This window comes from Megalobrama amblycephala, linkage group LG16, assembly GCF_018812025.1.
Source record: "Megalobrama amblycephala isolate DHTTF-2021 linkage group LG16, ASM1881202v1, whole genome shotgun sequence".
In the NCBI taxonomy this organism is placed as follows: Eukaryota; Metazoa; Chordata; class Actinopteri; order Cypriniformes; family Xenocyprididae; genus Megalobrama; species Megalobrama amblycephala.
In genome coordinates, this window is record NC_063059.1 from 29,118,343 (window position 1) to 29,140,553 (window position 22,211).

The 22,211-nt window shown below is 38.0% G+C and overlaps 1 protein-coding gene across 3 annotated transcripts in view; it reads right to left on the bottom strand.

Moving 5' to 3' along the window:
• Positions 1–293: 293 nt before the first annotated feature.
• cadm1b (cell adhesion molecule 1b) overlaps positions 294–22,211 on the bottom strand; it is a 231,828-nt gene continuing 209,910 nt past the window's right edge. For all 3 annotated transcript variants that reach the window (XM_048161902.1, XM_048161903.1, XM_048161901.1), the window contains 2 exons: positions 2,396–2,521; positions 294–2,310 (listed from right to left, as the gene is read on the bottom strand). In XM_048161902.1, coding sequence (XP_048017859.1) covers positions 2,192–2,310; positions 2,396–2,521 — 245 coding nt within the window. In that variant the 3' untranslated portion in view covers positions 294–2,191. The remainder of the gene's footprint in view (positions 2,311–2,395; positions 2,522–22,211) is intronic.

The following is a 22,211-nucleotide window of genomic DNA, read 5'->3' on the forward strand; positions in this document are numbered from 1 at the left end:
ATCACCAACTATATACTAACTCTACAATAATGTAATAATTTCACGCTGTATACATTTAGAATAAAAGTGAAGAAACAAGTGTCCCTGTGAAAATTACATTATGTGAAAATAAAGCATGTTTGATGAGATGAACAGAACAGTCAGGACTCGCTTTTATAAACTACTGCATTATTGTAGAGTTATTACATTCAGTCTTCCATCTACACATGAGCTGGATTGAAGGAATCGAGAATAAGAGCTGCTAACCGAAACGTGTAAGAGGGCACAACTGTGAGTATGGCTTACAACACACAGGCTCCATCTATTTCATTAATACAATTTTTTTTTTAATGTCACTATGAAAAGCGCACAGAAGCACTAACAATAGTTGGAGAAACTCACTGACCTCGACCTCATACTGAGCCTACTGAATGAAAACAGGCTAAAAATGAAAGCTATTTTACACTCTGATAGATATGTTTTGTTTCGTGGAAGGGGAAATCTTTGTGACGGCCTTCCTGTACAGCTGAGCCAGGAACCGCTCTGCTCTTCTTCGCTTTGGCATTCCTTTTTAACGCTTGGGCATAATTACAATAAATTAGTCTGTGAGTGGAGCTGGTATATGGATAATGCGATACAAACCGGAATGAATATAAACACAAGCCGATTATAATCACATACAGTATATCTAAGAAACAATTAGGGCTGTCAATCGTTTAAAAGTTTTAATCAGATGCAGATGAATTAATCAAATTAGGCTTAAGTAGACAATATACTTTCCATATATCTAAATATAAGTCTTATCACCCTACAGTCCACACTAAATCATTGTGTAATTGAGGTTGTCAATCTGTCCGTTAACATAGGGCTTCCGATATTCCGTCTGTGATATTTTGTTGAAATACAAAATATCTTTGGTATGTTACCACATTTTAACTTTGAAAATCAAATCTCGACAAAAAAAAGTACTTCACAAATTATTAATTGATAAATACCATGTTTCTGCATGTTAATTGCATCACATGACTTTTTAATAAACAGTAAAGCAGAAAACAATTCTAAAAAATAATAAAAGATTATGCCTAAAAATAATAATAAAGCCCAAAGTATACTTTGTTTTTTTACCGAACACACAGCCTTGCAAAGTATATATCATTTCACTCTTACGCGTACATAGGCGTTCAACGCATGCGCAGTTCTCTCGCCACGAGTTACAAACCATGTAAATATATTTGTAATCTTTCATGCTAGAGTTTTACAAATGAGGGTACTTTCTAACCTCTTCGCACAATCCCTCTTCTATCTAGGCCTCCATTGTCACTGTAGCTTGCATGCGTTCCGTTCTGTACTGTTTATGCAGCCCCAGGGCAAGGTTGCCATCTTGTGGAACTAATTACCGCAAAAAAAATAAATAAAAATAAATGCGCATGTGCGACCTGCGTGTACGCTCATACTCGTAGATAAAACGGTGTCATGTCATTGACAAAATTTTAATAGTGGCCAGGGGGCGTTAATAACTTTACTGAAGTAATGTGTTCAATTGACAGCCCTAATACCAACACAAGCCGATTATAACCACATAGCCTACAGTATATTTAATAAATAATGCAACAACACAACAGTGCTGCTGAATGTTGTTGGTCACAACAAAAATGGTTTGTATCATCTCTAACTCAATCTCTGAGGGACTAAGGAGAGCAACAGGCAATTTGCCAAATAAATTACTTGGAAAACAACCCAAGCGATCATTCTGTGACTGAATCTTACATCGAAACTTTGTGTGTGGCTTTCTTTCAGACCTGCAGACAAAAACAGCATGAGAGAGAGCTTTAAGATATGCTGGCAATTAAAACCAAAATGAAACGAAAACAAAAAAAACGTGGGTTTGGAGAGACAGTAGCTTGTGGGTGTCCTGATGAAAGTGGGAACTTCAGTAAGAACAGAACAAGGCACAAAATTCTTAGCAAATGTTTAAACTGAACAAAACCAGCCCCAGCAGGAGGTGTTGGATGGTGAAGCGGCTTAAAATTGAGCTCTCCTAGTGCTCTGCCATCCCACACCCCATCCGTCTCGATGGCAGCGCCTTCTCCTCACCGTCTCTTCAGCTGCACAGGTGTGAATCCAGCCTGATTGAATCCCACAACCCCTACCTCCCAACCCAGCAGTCCACAGTTTGCTGTTCAGCACAGGAAGCTAGCAGGTCTAGTCAGAGTTAAATGTAGTATTCCTTCTTGTCATCCGAATTGTTGTGTCCACCCTCTGCGTTGATGATGGCAGTGTCGGCGTCCGCGGCATCGTCCGCTCCTTTGGCTTCGTGGGTGAAGTAGGTACCTTTATAAAAGAGGAATATTTGTCATTTTTAAAGATTAAAAAAAAAAAAAAAAAAAAATCAAGCTAAATCCAGTCTTTGATTTACCTTTGTGTCTCGCAAAATATCGTCCGAGAACAATCAGAAGACAAAGCATGGCGAACACAACCACCGCGACAACGCCGCCAATGACGGCGTGATCAATTTTCTGTGGCGTTCCATCTGGTCTTGAATCTATGTCAGAGAGAAACACAAACACAAAAAATGAAGACACCTTGCACTGTTGTCGGTTGGGAATTCAGTGTAAGATTCCCTGGAATAGTTGCCAGTTGATGTTATTCTGTTTTAAATAAATTCATTAATGAGAGTTCATTAACAGTAATCCTAATTTAAACCTGAAATACGATCTTTAGACTCTGACAGATGTTTTCACTCACTCTTGTTTGTGACATTTCCTGTAAATGTGTAAATAGCACAACCGAGACTTAACACATACTCAAACAGAGTTTGTTTGGTTTGATTCTGAAAGCTGTCAGCAACACTGACCCTCTGGAAATAAAGTTGTCAGCCTATGCGGATTTTAATGACAAACTATAGATTGCAAAGATGTGAGTTAAAAGAGAGAATGCAAAAAAATGTTCCTATAATGGCCAAACACTGCATAAAAAACAGCCAGTAATTGTGGATAATTATAAAAAAGTACAACAAAAAATAAATAGAAATAAATACAAAATAACTGAATTGATTGACTGGTTTAGCATTTACACTATAGTTCAAAGCTTAGGGGTGTTTTTGAAAGAAGTCACTTACGTTCACCAAATTTATTTGATCAAAAATACAGTAAAAACAGTAATATTGTGATTACAATTTAAAATTACAGCTGCAATGAAAGGGCCCTTGCGCCTGGGCTCACTGCCACCCGGTGGCCTTAGGAAAACAGTGAACAGTGGGCGATATTCATTTAAGCGTATAAATAGCGGAGAAATATGGCACAGTCATTTTGAAGCACCACACTTCCTACTGCCAACAGGTGGCACTTTGACTATAACTGAATATTGCCATGGAGATGTCTTCAGGCCAGGACTATTATCAAACATGTGAAGTTTGAAGGAGATCGGACATTGTATGCCTGAATTACAACAACTTCCTGTTTCATGGCGTTAGTCGCATACTTTAGCACTTAGCCAAGTAGTGCATGTTTCTAGCATGTTTGGTACTTCGTTGCACCTACGAATGTGTTTCTGGGAGTGAATTACAGTGCAAAGCATGCCATTTCCTGTTGCCAGCAGGTGGCGCTATGACTAACTGAATATTGGCATATAGATGTCTTCAGGCAAGGACTCTTATTCACACATGTGAAGTTTGGGGCAGATCGGACATTGTTTGACTGAGTTACTACAGCTCCCTCTTTCATGGCGAAACATCAGACTTTGTCAGGCCGCCACGGACACGCCCTTCAACGAAAAGTCAAGATCGTCATAATTTAACATCACTAAGGCCTTAAGATTAGACTGACAACATATGGTGTTTATTTGGTTTAATCTCTAGGAGGAGTTAATCACAGTGTGAAACAAGTCATTTCCTGTTGCCCACAGGTGGCGCTATGACTGTAACTGAATATTGTCATGTAAATGTCTTCAGGCCAGGACTCTAATAAAACATGTGAAGTTTGGGGCAGACCCGATTTTGTATACCCGAGTTACAAAAACTTCCTGTTTCATGGCGAAACATCAAACTTTGTCAGGCCGCCATGGACACGCCCTTTAGTGAAAACTCTAGATCTTCACAATTTAACGTCGCAAAGGCCTTTAGATTAGACTGACCAAATATGACCTTGATCTGATTAAAGGGGACCTATTATGCCCCATTTACAAGATGTAAAATAAGTCTCTGATGTCCCCAGAGTGTGTATGTGAAGTTTTAGCTCAAAATACCCCACTGATAAATTTTTATAGCATGTTAAAATTGCTACTTTCTGCATCCGGAGGATGCAGCCTCCGAAATGAGACGCAGCTCTGGTGTCAGGATTCAGTCAGGAAGCACTATAATGTCAGAAACTGCGAATATATGCTGCATGGAGATAGAACAGGTATAGTTTAGTTCAGTTACGGTTATAACTTATATTGTCTTTATGTTTTTATCCACTATATTACTACAAGCCTGTTGTACCGGACCCCGTTCAACTTTACTGATGAGTTTTATGATGTTTATTGTATTTCACACAAAAGATGAAGCGTCCATTTTCACTCTGGAAAATCATTGTAAGAGCTAAATAAAACAGTGCAAGTGTGCATTAAAATAATATCCATAAACTCTCACTCTACCTTGCATTATCATCAACATACACAGTGAAGTACAAAGAAACACTCGTTACAACTAACAGTAAACAAATATATAAAGACCTTATGCCTTTTCGGGTGGTGTTTAATAAACTGGTAAACTTTATATCCGTAAATCAACTCCGATGAACTGTAATAAAGTGCTCTCACCTTTATTACTGCTGTATCCAGTATCAATCTGGAGACTGTAAGCTGGATCACGAACAGTTTACAGATCTATCCTTGAGTAACAAATTTTTAGCACAACCTCTGTTTTGTATTGTCCCTTTGTATTGACATTCCTTCACAAAGAAGGCCGGTGTGAAATGATTCGCGCAGACATAAACAAATTTCGATAGAGTTTCTTCCAAAACAAAATCAATCCACCTCGTCTTCAGCGGCTCAGATTTCGAGAGTAAATGGAGAGAGCTATGTGGATTAATCCATCCAGCTACAGAACACCTAAACGCTTGGGAGACATTCTCATCAGTGCAGTAATGGCGGACTGTGTACAACTTGCTGTGAACTCACTCAGGGCTGTGTAAAACGGCAGTGTCTGTCAACATTCGTGGGCGGGGCCTGTGTCTAATGTGACATCACACTGCCAGGGATCTGTAAACGGCTTGTTCTGAGACACTGCTTATGATTTATGGGGATTAAAAAAAGGAGAGGTTGAATTTTTTGTGTACACATATTGCCAACACACATTTATAACCAAACACCAAGCAAAAGTGAATTTTGCATAAAAGGTCCCCTTTAAATTGCACAAATTTTGCAGACAAAATTCTAAATATCTTTTCAGATTTTGCACCATAAGACTTTTTTGAAGGGATTGGGCAGTTACAAGTGTGTACCGAATTTCATACTTGTACGTGAAACATGGTGCGAGGGGCACTTCATTTAAATTTTGTAGGTGGCGCTATCGAGCCATTTTGCCACTCCTAATTCTGAGACCCATAACAGGCATAAATTTTCACCACTTCTGACGCGTGTGCAAAGCTTCATGAGTTTTTGAGCAGAAGTTAATTTGCCAGAAGAATAATAATAAGAAGAAACGGAGCAATTCCAATAAGGTCCTCACACTATCGGTGCTAATAACTGTTCCTGTAATGGCAAATCAGAATTTTCAGCATCATTACACACATGATCACATGATCCTTCAGAAATCATTCTAATAGAAACTTTTTTTATTATCATCAATTTTGAAAACAGTTATGCTGCTCAATATATCTTTGTGGAAAATATTATAACCTTTTTTTTTTTTTTTGCAGGATTCTTTGCTGTCATTTTTGACGCATCCTTTCTGAATAAAGTTATTAATTTAACAACAACAAAAAGAGACACAATATATGCATACATATATAGATTATAGATTTTGTTATGTCTTATATTATGGTATTGGTCAATTTTATTATATAATATTAATATATTTTATATAATTAATTGTTAATGCTCATTTACCCTATTTTTACAGATTACCTTTGCCATCATCTAATCTTAATATGTTAATCTTAAATTATCAATATTTAAAAAAACACTAATAATTTTAAATAATCTGTTAAATAATCTTTAGCAGATCCCAAAATTAATAAACCATTTTTTTTTTTTTTTTTACTGTATATGATAATGTTGTAATGTCCAAATTCATTTAAGGCATGTATAGTGACTGATTTTTTAGCTTTTAGTGTTTTTTTATTAAAAAATAATAATAATTGTACAGAATTTGGTGCATTCCTGTTTCTGTATATAGCCAACTACTTTTATTGTAGCTTTTGGTACTGTGGCTCATATGTTTTTTTTTTTTTTTTTTTATATATACAAGAGCTTTTTAAGAGAACAGACAGAAAATAAACCCTGCACACGTTCTAATTACACACTGAGTTTCCTGATGAAGTGCCTAGCAACCAAACCACAAAAAAGAATGCAAACCTGAAAGCAAGGACTGAAAGTGCCTAAACAGAACCCAGACCTATATATTTCCTTCAATATTACTCATTCAGTCTTGTAATCAATAGCCTTTCATCAGGCATAAGAGCGATAAAGAGTGCCCTTTTCCATTTTCAGAATCAACACCAGCTAAAGCTTTAGTGAATGACCCACCGTTTTCCATCAAGCCTCATCCGATCTACAACCAGCATTTCTTTCTAGTTAATAAGAACATGTATAGTGCTTTATATCTAATTAGCCTACACATTAAATGTCTATGTCGATGACGGTGTGCAAACAAGATCTTTTGATAACCCGTTTCTGCCCACAGCAAACCAACAAATCCATCCCAGCAGGATGACACAGTCTACAAAGAAGCCGCTTTGATATGAGCCACAGAGGTTTCTGCATTGATATAGGACAGGGAAGCCCTGCATTGCATCATGTTGCACCAGAGGCACCTCTCGTGGCTCTGGCAGCCTGTTCCCAGGGCTAATTAGCATGAGACTAGGAATGAACACAGAGGAGAGGAGCACTGTCACTTTCCATTCTCTCCGCAGTGCCGCCCCCTCCCGTTCTCCGCTGGCCCGGTTCCGCCCCTCCTCCCCCTCCTGCCTCCTGCTTGACACCAGCAGATAAATTAGCTGTCCAGGGGCACGGATATCTTAGCCTTCGAGAGGAAATTTTAGGGTGAATACAATTTTCGGATGACTATAAAGCTCATGTGTAACGGAAAGCTCATATATGTTAGTGTCAAAGACGTCGATAGCAGTGCTCCACCTCTTCATGACAGCCATTTTGTAATGTGTATTCTGGACTTGGAAACATGCTTGCTTTAAACGCCACGCGGCTGGCTTTACAAACTGTTCTGGTGTTAAGCAGGCAGTGGGATGCGATTGGGATCATGTATGTTAGCGTTTAAGACGTTGACAACAGCGTTTAACCTTTTTGTGACCTCCCGACCACCAATCGGATGCTGTTTGTAATGTATATTCTGGACTTGGGAACCACAGGGCCAAACATGCCTGTGTTAAAACAGCACGCGGCTGTCTTTAAAAACTGTGCTCATGTTAAGCAGGTGGTGGGATGTGATTGAGATCAAATATGTTAGCATTTAAGATTTCGACAACAGCAATCCACATTTTCATGACCTCCCGACCACCAATTGGCTGCCGTTTCGTAATGTGTATTCTGGACTTGGGAGCCACGTGACCAAATGTGCCAGGTTTAAACAGCATGCGGTGGGCTTTACAAGCCATTCTCATGTTATGCAAATGGTGGGATGTGATTGGAATTATATATGTTAGCATTTAAGACGTCAACAACTGTGCTCCACCATTTTATAACATCCTGACCACCGTTAGATCAAATATGTTAGCATTTAAGATTTCGACAACAGCATTCCACATTTTCATGACCTCTTGACCACCAATTGGCTGCCGTTTTGTAATGTATACTCTGAACTTGGGAACCACAGGCCCAAATGTGCTGGTATTGAATGGCGCACAAACCACACTCGCATTAAGCAGGTGGTGGGATTGGGATCATTATTGATCGACAACAGCATTTCATCTTTCATGACCTCCCGACCACCAATCATCTATGGTTTCGTAATGTGTATTCTGGACTTGGAAACCATTGGCTCAAACGTACTTGTGTTAAACAGCACGTGGCGGCCTTTACAAACCGTGCTCATGTTAAGCAGGCGTTGGGATGCGAGTGGGATTTATTAGGAAATAAAGAGGACTTTTGCCTGATTTACAGCGGGGTGAGGCGGGGGGAAGACTTGTGCACTGCTGCAGGGCCCGAGAGCTCATGTTTTATGAGTCTCATTTTGCATCTGTGCTGAAGTGACTAATTAAACTGCAGGCCACTGTCATTGCAGCAGCTGCGGACCAAAGTGAAACAGCCAAGCTATGGAAGTAAAATAATGAGTAATGTCTTTGAAACAAAAAAGCATATTGAATTGCACTATTTGAAAAGCAAATGCGTTGCATTAAAGGGTTTGTTCATCCAAAAATTAAAATTCTGTCATTAATTACTCACTCTCATGTCGCTCCAAACCTGTAAGACTTTTGTTCGTCTTCGGAACACAAATTAAGATATTTTTGATGAAATCTGAGAGCTTTCTGTCACTTCATAGACAGCTACGCAATTTACACTTTGACGCTTCAAAAAGCGACGCTTCGTAAAACTAATCCATATTTATTGAGCGGTTTAGTCCAAATTTTCTGAAGAGACATGATCACTTTATATGATGAACAGATTGAATTTAGGCTTTTATTCACATGTAAACATTCATCAACTCACACATCAGTTGTGGTAAACGGAAGCTCAAGCATGTTTGTTTGATGTGTGCAAGAACCAATGAGGTTCATTCTCGTGTTACGCAGCACGTTTGAGCTTCCGCAAGAGGTTTGTTCTCTCGTGTCAAGCAGGTCCGGTTGAGCTTATGTTTATGTTCGCTGATCAGTGTTTATATGTGAGTAAAAGCCTAAATTAAACCTGTTCATCATATAAAGCGATTGAGTCTCTTCAGAAAATTTGGACTAAACCACTCAACCAGTTTTACGATCTCTTTATGAACTTTTTAAAGCATCAAAGATTCAATTGCAAAGCTTGCAGATTTCATCAAAAAGATCTTCATTTTCATTCTGAAGGTGAACGAAAGTCTAACCGGTTTGGAACAACATGAAGGTGAGTAATTAAAGGTGCCCTAGATTCAAAAATTGAATTTACCTCGGCATAGCTGAATAACAAGAGTTCAGTACATGGAAATGACATACAGTGAGTTTCAAACTCCATTGTTTCCTCCTTCTTATATAAATCTCATTTGTTTAAATGACCTCCGAAGAACAGGCGAATCTCAATATAACACTGACTGTTATGTAACAGTCGGGATCATTAATATGTACGCCCCCAATATTTGCATATGCCAGCTCATGTTCAAGCATTAGACAAGCGCAGCCAGTATTAACATCTGGACCTGTGCACGGCTGAATCATCAGACTAGGTAAGCAAGCAAGGACAACAGCAAAAAAATGGCAGATGGAGCAATAATAACTGACATGATCATTGATATCATGATATTTTTAGTGATATTTGTAAATGTTTCGTTAGCATGTTGCTAATGTACTGTTAAATGTGGTTAAAGTTACCATCGTTTCTTACTGTATTCACGGAGACAAGACTGTCGTTATTTTAATTTTTTAAACACTTGCAGACTGTATAATGCATAAACACAACTTCATTCTTTATAAATCTCTCCAACAGTGTGTAATGTTAGCTTTAGCCATGGAGCACCATCAAACTCATTCAGAATCAAATGTAAACATCCAAATAAATACCATACTTAAGCGATTAGACATGTTGCATGATGAACACTTTGTAAAGATCCATTTTGAGGGTTATATTAGCTGTGTGAACTTTGTTTATGGTGTTTAAGGCAAGCGCGAGCTCTTGGGGCGTGAAGCACGAAATTTAAAGGGGCCGCGTACCCTGAATCGGCGCATTTATAATGATAGGCAGTTAAAAAAATTAATAAAAAAAAAAACTATGGGGTATTTTGAGCTGAAACTTCACAGGCACATTCAGGGGACACTTACGAAAGAAAAATCAAGCCAATTTTTTAAAATGAAAACGAAAAAACTAAAAATTGGCTTGATTTTTCTTTTATCATTCTGGGGTTGGAAAGGAATAATCAGTTTGAATATTCAATCTCTACATGTGGGCGGGAATGAAACGCCTCTTTCTGCTGATTGGCCAACCAGAAGTCAAAATATGTCGTCATCAGTTGTTCATCAGTTCCGCTCAACAGAATAATAGTCCCTTGCTGCTTCACGATTACTCTTATCTTCATGAACATGTAAGCAACATCCACTCCAGTGTTCTCCTCATTGTGGGATATTCTAAAATGCTTAATGTGAAAACACTAGCTAACAGTGATATAAAAAGACCAAACTGAGTCAGTATACACCTCATTGATGAAGCATACTATATACAGGCAAGCCCTGAAAATACAATGCATTAAAATGCATGCACTGTTAATGCAATGCATTTTTTTTCAGTTAGTGTGATTTAACATGCTTTTTTGTTTTAAAGACATCAGTCATTATTATATTTCCATACCAAAAAGCTCACGAGGGGCAAAGACATGAGAATATAAGGCTCACGCATGACCGGCCAATATAGAGTGGTAGTCTTATAGCCTTTCTGTCTATTTCTGGCATTTCCCGCTAAAAGGCACTTCAAAAAGTAATCAGGGAAATCTTCAGGAACAGAGCTCGCAAATCTGTTCGCTCGTCCGCTTTTATTGGATTTTTAAATCTAGATTAAAGTTTCCACACAGGTCATTCCCTAGAGTTTCAACTCAGGGCTACGAGAGAAAGGCACACTGATGAAATGAAAACGGAAATTTCTTTTTAAACAAATCACAGCCCACCCAAGGACACCTGGGCGAAACAATGTGGCTAAAAAACATAAATCACACGGCATTTGACTGAGGCACTGAAAGATATTTTCCACAAGCGAGAAGATTTAAAAAAGGAAAAACACTGAGGAGAGGTTGAACATGAACTCATTCGGATTCGGGCGAGAAAGGACCACAGTCCCGGGGTACAAAGAGAGACCTTTCCAAACAAAGATTGGACCCTGAGCATGTGGAGCCTTTGAAGCATGTTTTCCTGATAGAGTCTCTAAATTGAGCTAGCGGGCCACAAGGGTGACAAAGACATTTGCTACTATCTGCGACTCTCTGTGAGCTAAATCACATTCACATAGCAAATGCAAAGCGCTGCCAAAATATGCTCTAAAAGCAGCCTGCTACATGCCACAAAGCATATGGCTGGTGACATTTTTCCGCTGAATTGTGTAGATGGAACGATAAAAATGCCAAAAGTCTAGAGCATACGTCTACAGTGTGTCGGTGAGAGGCCTTTTCATACCAAACTTTGAAGCCATTCAGCTTTTCTGAGTGACTTGCTGCTCACAACTGGCTTGGTTTGTAATCACATTAGTCAACTTCAAATAATAATTCATTTCCTTTGCACCGCAATCAAAGCGGAACACTCTTGATCGGAGAGAAAGACGCTTCCGTGGGTTCTCTTCCCTAAACCGCTCAACTGGAGCACTTCCTTTACGTCGGAAAAGAAAAAAAAACAGAGGCTTTGAACCAGGGAGACTGCAGAGGTGTCGTTTACTCCAAATGAAAAGAAGTGGCATCTTTGATAAAATCAGCCAGACTTATTTTGGCACCTCGCCGCCTACTGAGCTATCTTTGGCAATAGGACTAAAGAAGTGTTGAAGTTATGTAGCGTTTCAACAAGTAACGGAGAACTTCGCACCTTGATTGAATCCTTCTATTTCTGGCTTTTATTTTGCATTATGCTGATGCATTATTACTAGGTGAAAAGCTACTCTTTAGTACTGTTGACATGGGTGATGATAGTAACTAAGCTCAAATACACTACTACAGTGTATTTGGCTCCTTACAGCTCTATCTACTATACTCTTATAACCCGATGATATGTTTACATGTTATGTAGCTCAAGTACTTCATCATTAGACCGGTTCTTATGGAACAGTCTTCAGTCTTAACATAGCGGTTGTGTTATGCACCTGGTCCCTGATATCTTTCCAGAATTTGTGGGCTTGCAAACACTGGTAAACCTATAGTTCAAGATCTAATTGTAACAGCCTGCAATGTGTAAACATGATTTTCATAAGGGCTTTTCACAATGCACTTAACACCGGGTTATTGTCATTCTAAACACCACTTTTAACCCCGGGTAAAGGAATGTTTTGCACTTGTGGGGTTAACCCTGCACTGCGATGCCAAACTTGTGCAGTGTGAAACGACGCGGTATTAGAATGTTACGACTAGATGCTTAACAATGGCTAACCAATAGCGTGCATCATTTTCCCGTGCCTTGGACAGTCACAGAAAAACTGCGCATTGTATATAAAAAGTAAATTCTGTGTTTTAGAGAAAATATGAAAACTTCTGACAGAAAACGCAACAATTTGAGTGAAGAAGAGAACGTTTCATTCATTCCTTTATAGTCCATTCAGTATAAACTCGATAGTACAGTCGGAAAAATGAGGATGTGCAATGCTAAAGCTATGTAAACAGGTTGCGTGCTGCGTTTATCCAATCAATGACTCTGACACCGCAAATATGCAAATAAGAACAATAACCCAGGATTTAGGAATGTACAATGTGAAATGTCAGCTTATAAATACCCAGGAATAATTGTTAACCCTGGGTAAATTATGAAGAGTGTGAAACGTGAAGCATGATAACCTAGGATTCCGTTTACCCAGGGTTTTTAGAATGACCCAGGGTTAAAGGGTTAGTTCATCCAAAAATGAAAATAATGTAATTTTTTTACTCACCCTCATGCTGTTCCACACCTGTAAGATCTTCGTTAATCTTTGGAATGCAAATTAAGATATTTCTGTTGAAATCCGATGTCTCAGTGAGGCCTGCATAACCAGCAATGGCATTTCCTCTCTCAAGATCCATTAATGTACTAAAAACATATTTAAATCAGTTCATGTGAGTACAGTGGTTCAATATTAATATTATAAAGTGACAAGAATATTTTTGGTGCGCCAAAAAAACAAAATAACGACTTATATAGTGATGGCCGATTTCAAAACACTGCTTCAGGAAGCTTCGGAGCGTTATGAATCTTTTGTGTCGAATCAGCGGTTCAGAGCGCCAAAGTCACGTGATTTCAGCAGTTAGGTGATTTGACACGCGATCTGAATCATGATTCGACACAAAAGATTCATAATGCTCCGAAGCTTCATGAAGCAGTTTTTTTAAATCACTATATAAGTCGTTATTTTGTTTTTTTGGCGCACCAAAAATATTCCTGTTGCTTTATAATATTAATATTGAACCACTATACTCACATGAACTGATTTAAATATGTTTTTAGTACCTTAATGGATCTTGAGAGAGGAAATGTCATTGCTGGCTATGCAAGCCTCACTGAGCCATCGGATTTCAACTAAAATATCTTAATTTGTGTTCCGAAGATGAATGAAGTTCTTACGGGTGTGGAACGGCATAAGGGTGAGTAATAAATTACATTATTTTCATTTTTGGGTGAACTAACCCTTTAACTATTTGAAGTGTGAAAAACCCTATCGAGTATACTGACACACAAAAAAGTGTGCATTCCTAAACTGCGACATGCAAGACAGCAGAGCGTGAAAAGTTCAGTTCATCATTTACAAATATCAAACTACAAACATCAAAACATAATTATTTCATCATATTATGCTTGTAAAAAATTTATTTTTTCAGAATACATGGCATGGATTCATTCTAGGTTTCATCTTGGTGTTTCATTTACATCCTTTGCTACCTGCTCAACGAAAGCTGCGCAGTAAACAGAGTATCTTGTTGCTATGGTAAGCAAGTGTCATGCAAGAAAATGTAAGTGTGAGTGTCTATACAAAATACAACGCAGAAACAGTCACACACTCTTATCTAATTAAACCTGACACATACATGCACAAATTGTGAAATAAATCCAAAGTAATGAATTCAGTGTTACTGGCATCACAATACGTGAAAAATAACAGCTTCAAAAGGAGTGTGGCATGGCTGCCTTTTCTCGTACCTAAAAACAAAAACCCCGCAAGTTTTTGTACCACATGTAATATGCATAATACATGATAGGGCTATTAAGGAGAGCATGTGGGAGGTATATTCCACATCTGGTTATGGCCTACATTATGACTAACACACTCAAGCCCCACAGCATGAGAACAGCTATAGCCTCAGATTACCCCACCTCAGATGAGTGTGCTATAACCCACATTCACTGCCTGACTGCTGCCTGCTGAATGAGGGCAAGACGAGGATTGGAAAGTTCAGAGACTCAATGTAAAATGTCGATACATTTTACCTTTTTAAACTCACTGTAATAAGTGCTAGAAATAAAGTTGAAGCCACAGGGATCATCTCAGTGAAGGAGAGTCTCTGTGCTCAGCATATAACTAGAGGATCTTCATAGATAACGTAAGAGCTGCGGTGCTGTTAGATTGTTGATCAGTGTCGAGAAGTAACTAACTAAAAGCTGAGTTTAGTGAACTTCACTTCATTTTTCAGAGCACCAAAACCCCCCAAATCCTACACTGGCCTGGCCTTTGCTAGTTTAGGCTGAGTATAGCTAATTTACCAGTCTAAAAAGTGTCCAAAACCACACTAGACCATCCTGACCAAAAATACAGTAATATTCTTACATTTGTTGTTGAAGTTCTTGTTGTCAGTTCACCCTAATGAATCGATTCATACTAAACCTTCTCATATGTAGTGTTGGAAAGTCTAATGAATTGATTCAGCCTAAACTCTCTCATAGACCATTTGGGTTTTTGCAACAGTGATTACGTTTTGTGGGCGGAGCCTACCTAGTGGCAGAAAATGATAGTTCTGCAGTAGCAGTCTATGGAAGCCAAGAAATAAAATGCTAAAAGAGTAAAAAGGTAATTTCAACTTCATATCTCACACTTCTGAGGAATTGGATTACAAGATATAAACTCCTTTTTTCCTCAGAATTGTGAGTTTATTTGGAATGCTAGAAAGTTTGATTCATTCTAATGAATCAAGTCATCCCATTTCCAATGAATCAATTAACACTAAACTACTTATTCATCCTAAATTCTCTCACTCAAATGTAGTGCTAGAATCAAATCAAAACATTTTAGTTTATGTAAATTAACAGACTGAAAATCCGATTCATAGATTAAAGGGGGGGGGGGGGATCACACACAGTTTCTGCCAATCTCATGTTAATCTAGTACCTATAGAGTAGTAGTGCATCCTTCATATCTCCAAAAAGTCTTACTTTTATCATATTTATAAAAGATACATATGCTGTACCGAGCCTTTCCGAAAACAGCCGAGCCCCTGGAGGCGTGCCGTGTGAGCGGAGCTAAAGAGTCACGAGCACGCGCAGCTTTTGCGTAGCGATCGTCTGCAAGCTATCAATGGTCAGCTAAACAAATATATTTAAACACACACAATACACCATTGCATTATCCCTGGATAACTTTTGAATCACTATAATGAATATAGCGTATAGTGAATGATGAATAATGAATTTATGAATTCACTACATTCGTGTTGTTTACACTTAGGCGCCTATTGCCAACAAATCAGACATTTGAAGCAGTTTATGAAACCTAAGCGCCGATCCTGAGGGCTCGAGCAGCCACGGAAAAACACGAGATATTCTCCATTCATTTTAACCAATAAAAAAGTGATTGCAACTATCAGTTTCTGTGGTTATTTTAATAACAAATATCGAGAGCGCAAAACTCTCAGCTCCACTTAACGCTGAGTTCTTTGGGAAGCAAGGTTATCTTTCGCTCACAACCAAAAACACACTTCTTTGGCGACATTGTTGATTTTGTGAAATGGAAAAAAATTTCACAAAAATTTCACAAAATCAACAAAGACAATTTAAAGACCCCCCTTAAATACAATTTAGGTATTTTTAAAGTAGTTTAAAAATATGTTAAATGCTGTGTCTTGTTTCAAAAGAGTAGCTTGACTTTAGTTGAACTACTTTCATTTATAAGTAGCTTGTAGTTTGACAAGCTGTAATTTCCAAGTTGCTTCTACAACACTGTTATTAATGCAGGGAAACACCAAACTGATCCACAGTAGTGCTCATGAACACAAGTGTATGTTATTCGTTTGTCATTATGCTGAAAAGATTAGTTTACGGTTTGCAATTGAGCTAAATTAAAAAGACAAAACTGAATGGGTGAATATTTTGGAATACAATGCAATTCTAATTATCTAAAACACTGAAGCACATGCAAGACAACAAACACCTGCTCAACTCAATTTGCTTTTGAAATCTCTCTCATGGGTTCATCTCATTAACACACAATTACCTCTCAAACAAAGCAAGACAATGGCACACAGCGAAGAGTTCAGCGTTCCTCTTCTCACATTCACAATGGAGGAAAAAATGTTAATCTTGCATCGGATAATATTTGAAACAATTCTGTCAGTTTTGGTATGACTTCAGATAACGGTTGATTCATCCCAGCTGCAGACTGCGGTGGTCTGTGCCGTAAAATAAAGTGTCATTTCTCATTGATGTGCCGTGTGAGTAGTGTTTTATTATGGCAGAATTCTGACAGTAGAGTGATAGAAAGGGAACTAAACATTGACACTGACATTGTCACAGGAGAGCGATGAGTACATTCATCCTCCATTGATTCCTCTGCAGTTGCGTTCCCTCTGGAGGCTATAGACACTTCTGCGGGAACCTCTTCAACAACAAGAAAAAACTTCACCAATAACTGATGAAATCCCTCTTCGCTCGCTCGGATGGTGCACAGCAACGTGCTATCTAAACTGTAGAGTAAATGTAAAATAAAATATTGCTGAAAACATTCAGATTAAATTAGCATGATTTTTCATGTTGTCCAGGACCAAATAATGTATTGCTAGTTGAATCCAACACAAAACCAAAATGTATCCAATATATATATATATATATATATATATGACGCACTGATTTTAGAATAATACCAGGAATATATACATATATATAGGCCAATATGTATTAGGATCTGCTAGTATATCCTTACTTTTATATAAATTGACAGCCAGTAATCACAGTTAATTGTGCTTAATACATTTATTAGACCACCACCCAATGTACGGTTTTTGCCACAGCTGCCCTAACAGTATTGGTGATTTCCAAAATAATTTTTTTTATGTTTCTGTAATGGTTAATCCACACCAGTATGTGTAAGCTCTTTAGTCACAGTTGTGTTTCTAATGCTAAAATATAATTATTGTTGGGATTCAAATATAGGTCGCACAAAAGTTTCACCTAAAGCAAGTCTTTGGGAACAACTAGAAACTATTCATTAGTCAATAACAGAGACTGTGGAAAAGAATATAAAAACAAGAGCAAGAATCAAGGCCAAAGGAGGCCATACAAAATAAAAATAAAATATATAATGTTTTGGTTATTATGTGTGAATAAAGACTATTTAGTTGTTTCAGTCTGCCTAATAAATGACATTAACCTTTTTAATTTTAAAAAAGTTTTTGACAGATTCCTAAATTATTTGTGTTTTCTCTTTATTATGACAGGTCGTCTAATATATTTAAGCAGTGCATATATATGTGTTTTGCATATGTGTGTGTGTGTGTGTGACCCGTGTTGGCAAAATGAGTCTCAATAAGCAAACTGAGTTAAAAAAAAATGAGTTATTGTTATTCTGACTGAGCAACAACTGTTTGAAGTCAATAGAGTCAGCAAAGTCAATTTCGAGAAAAATCGAGTTGAAGTTTTCTGAAGGTTCCAAAACAAAATCACCTAGTAACAAAACCTTAAAATCCCTGGTAATACCACCAAATTTGGCACAAACCAAGTCAAAACCCATATCTATAGGAAAAATGTTTATATCAAACTTTTTTTTCCACATGATTCCACAATTGTTTGATTAACATTATTGAAACAGACAGCCTATATATTAAGACCTACTTTATCACACCAGTGCTTCCCACAGGTTTGAAATATACTTGTGGTGGTAGCAGGGCAAAAAATCCTTCTATTACCCACGGCACAAAAATGGTCTACTACATGTGACAAACAAATAATGTGTGATTTTTAACAGTATTTTTATTTAATTGAAATTAATTTCAATTACATAGCATATTACACTTTAAATTACATACTAATATTATGCATTATTATGCATTGTAAATTATGCAAAATTACAGCATTTAAATGGTTATCCTTTTCCTATGTTCTCCTTGCTGTCATATAGTGTCTCTCTGTGAATGGGACACAGATTTTACTAGTAAAATTTATAAAATGAATAATATATGTGTCAAATAATGTTCTTAGTCTTTTCTTCCTGTGGGAGAGACTACAATAATTTACTATGAATTAAATGGAAATCAAATTAAATACAATTTATTGTGTAACCAAAATACCATTAATGCCCAAAAGAAAAAAACTTAGCGTGTGACTTTTAATTATAAACAAGTCCGAAATACACAGGTACTCTTATTTTGAAATGTCTGTACTATTGCAGGCTGATCCTTCAGATTCTGACAATCGTCTAAAACATTTTATATAAAGGCCATAAAGTAGACTTTGTAATAATTCATCTACTTGAGTTCATTAGCAATCACTTGGCATAAATCTGCGCTTTTCACTGATTGAGAATCAGTTTGAAGCAGACTGAAGCGCTGTTGCGCGAGCTTGTAGAATGCGCAACAGCGCCGCCTTGTGACTTGTGTGGGAATGACATGTGTGGGAATGTCAGCGGGAGTAAACAGTTCTGACGCACACGTAACGAGCAGGTATGAAACGACTAGTTTATCGATCGCGGATGGTTTCATTATCTTGCGCGAATATAAAAGTATAAGAGGATAAAAATAATAAAAGCAAAAATCTGTCTCCAAATATACTTGGGCGGCCGTTATTATACGTGGGCGGCCCGCCCAAGTAAAGTCTATGTGTGGGAAGCACTGCACATGGATATAATGCAATGTTACACATCAGATGTTTTTCCCCAACAGTTAACCAAATGTTCACTTAAAGGTGATAGAGAGGATTTTTTCGTCGACTGAGAATCCAAAGACTGTTACTGAGTTTTTGAAATGAGCGCATGCGTAAGAACAGCCCCCCTCCTTCACAGCTCACTTCAAAGGAACGCCTCCCAAAACTCGTGTACGAGTATTTGAATACGAGTGTTTACCACCGGCATTCGCTGTGTCGTGTTTTTTGGATTCATTATGTCGGACTCACCGCAGGTAACTCATAATCTGCAGTTGTTACTCCTGTCTCCTGACAAAAACACTGCATGCGGCGCCTGTGGAGTGTGGAAAGTTACTGGAGCGAGCAGCCGCGCTCGTCTCTCACAAGGAACGTCATGGCAGTGATTAACAAGCCAGAGGGCCAATCCGCGCACGTCTCTCACAAGGAACGTCACGGCAGTGATTGACAAGCCAGAGGGCCTATCGTTTACACGATGATCGCGTAAACGATTGGCTGATGTTTTTAACGCCCTACCTCATGCACAGATGATGTATATTAATATTATTACTTTCAGTGCACCTAATAAATAGTCTTTTATCAGTTAGTAAAGACAGTTTCAAGCAATACTGCAAAAATGTATAAAACAAAACATCCTCTTTAGCACCTTTAAGCCATAACAGATCATATTTGCATGAATACTCGCCAAGACAGATTTTTGAAATACCGTAATTCTGTGTATATGTGTATGTATCGGTATGTGTATGCGTGAGCTTCGGATCTGTCAGTCAGCGCGAATAAGATCGTTTTGTTTACATCAGCATGAGTATAAAAATCACATTTCATTGGTTCAGACTCATGCCATAGAGAATTTGCTGTGTTTTACAAGGATGCCAAAGTTGTGCTGAGGGGAAGCGCAGAGAAGTGAGCAGAGAAAAACTGCATTTTTCATGGTCAAAGGAAAGGTACTCCTCTCAGAAAACGTACAAACAAATATACTTTTAGATGTTTAATTGCTGTTTGGAACATTGGGATTGCTAGATGAGGGCTTAATGAACTAATTTTTGTGAAAACCTCAATTTTGACCAAAATTAACACACACATATATATATATATATATATATATATATATATATATATATATATATATATATATATATATATATATATATATATATATATATATATATATATATATATGCCTGTCTGTGCCTGTGCGTGTATAAAAAAACAAGCAAAATTGCCACTGAACTTGACAGTCAGTGATATATTTTTAACACTGTTTTTGTTCCTTAAGAAAAAGTCATACTACCCTTACCCACATAAAAAATAATAAATATTATTTTTTATAAAACTTTGCGCACTTTGTAAAAGGCATTTTTACACAAGTCTGACATTTAAATGGATATATAATGAATATATCATTAAAAACTAAAACTCCTTTTTGATCCTGCATTGACAAATGAATCTTGTGTGTAAACAGCTTTTCAAAAGTGTTATTCTCTCAAATGCCCTCAGTTTGAGTGGTCATCCCAACCTACTGTAGGTTTTTCCAAACTGAATATCCTTTTGCACTTGGAAATATGTCACATTACAGAAGTAAAACTGTGAAGGGGGTTACAGGATGACTTTAAAGAGCTTGCTAAGGACACCAGCATCCATCCAAACCACAACATTTACATGACTTTATTGTTCTGAGCAGATGCTTTCTCACCAAGGTGACCTACAACAAACAATACGGCACTAACACAACAATATAATTCGCACAGAAATTGGTGAGGTAAACACCAACCAAAATCTCCCTAGATCCATCTCCTCTTCTTTCTTGACAATTTAGAAGTCATTTCTTTGTAAAAGGCAACTCTATCAAACTACGTTCACCATCTCAACCACTGCACTCCTAATGTCTAAACCGCACCGGCGGCAGAATTACTCTTGACAGAGAGCAAAGATCTAAATGAACACATAAACAAATAAGAAGTATACGAGGGGAATGCGAAGAGGGATCGGTGCGCTCTTGAGTCATGATGACATCTCATGGGAGATGATGGGGGCTCTAAGCTGTGCTGGCACTCAGGTGAACACTGCCAAACGGGACTAAATTACAATCCGGGCGCGCCGACTTGACTCCGTGCCATGAATTACTCATCTTCCCTCCATTTGCACCCGGCACTCATTTGCTCTCGTGCAGCATATGTGCTCCATGTCTGAGTGGCTCGCAGACGGTCGTGGCCTCAGCCGCTCGGCTTGCTGCTCCCCCTCGGCAGACAGGCGTAATTAAAACCGCACTGCTAAATGGGAGCTCAAATGGTTGCAACCTGTTTGTAATGGCGGAACAAGTTTCACTGAAAATTAATCACCTGAGAAAATGCCAAACTGTGCTATGATGAAGCTGAAAGCGCTGTGGTTAAGCCGCAGTGACAGAAGGTACTCGGCCATGTCTAATATTGTATTGACTTTAAAGACAAAGAAGGTTATAAAATCAGCATAAGTTATGCTACTAACCAACCCTCTTGTGTTGATGGATAACTTGCAAATGGTCTCTTTGCTTTTTGTTTTGGCATTTTTATTTCAGAATGTTGCAGGTCAGACTCAAACCTGCATCTTCCACATGAGCATCATGGTTCAATGTCCACTTTTTGTTACTTTAAGCACAATGTATACACTATTTTAATGCTTTCTAAACAACGGTAAATTGTAATTATTAACAGAGGATGTCATGTATACTCATTTGAATGGGATTGGGATCTAGTATTGTAATTTTGGTTTTGACGAAACCCACTGAAATAAACCAAAGTCTCTTTAAGACAAGTCATTTCACTGGGCGGCCATCTTTGAAATGCCTCTCGGGCATGCAAGTGCAGCTCCTATCTCTTTGAATGGGGAAACATCAAATTCTCCAAAGCTGTTTGCCAAGCTGTCGATTAAATTTCATATTTGTAATCACCAATGAAATCTGACAACAACTGTCTCATATTTTTTTTTTTTCCAAACGCTCAAATCATGACAAAAAACTGTATATTTTTAGGCTGGATCAAGCTAATGCACATGCGCAGACCTAAATGCGCGTTTCTTGTGCCTCATTTCGGAGGTGCGCGTCTGACTGTTTCTATAGAAACTGGTGCTTCTAACGGCCGCTGTAGTGAC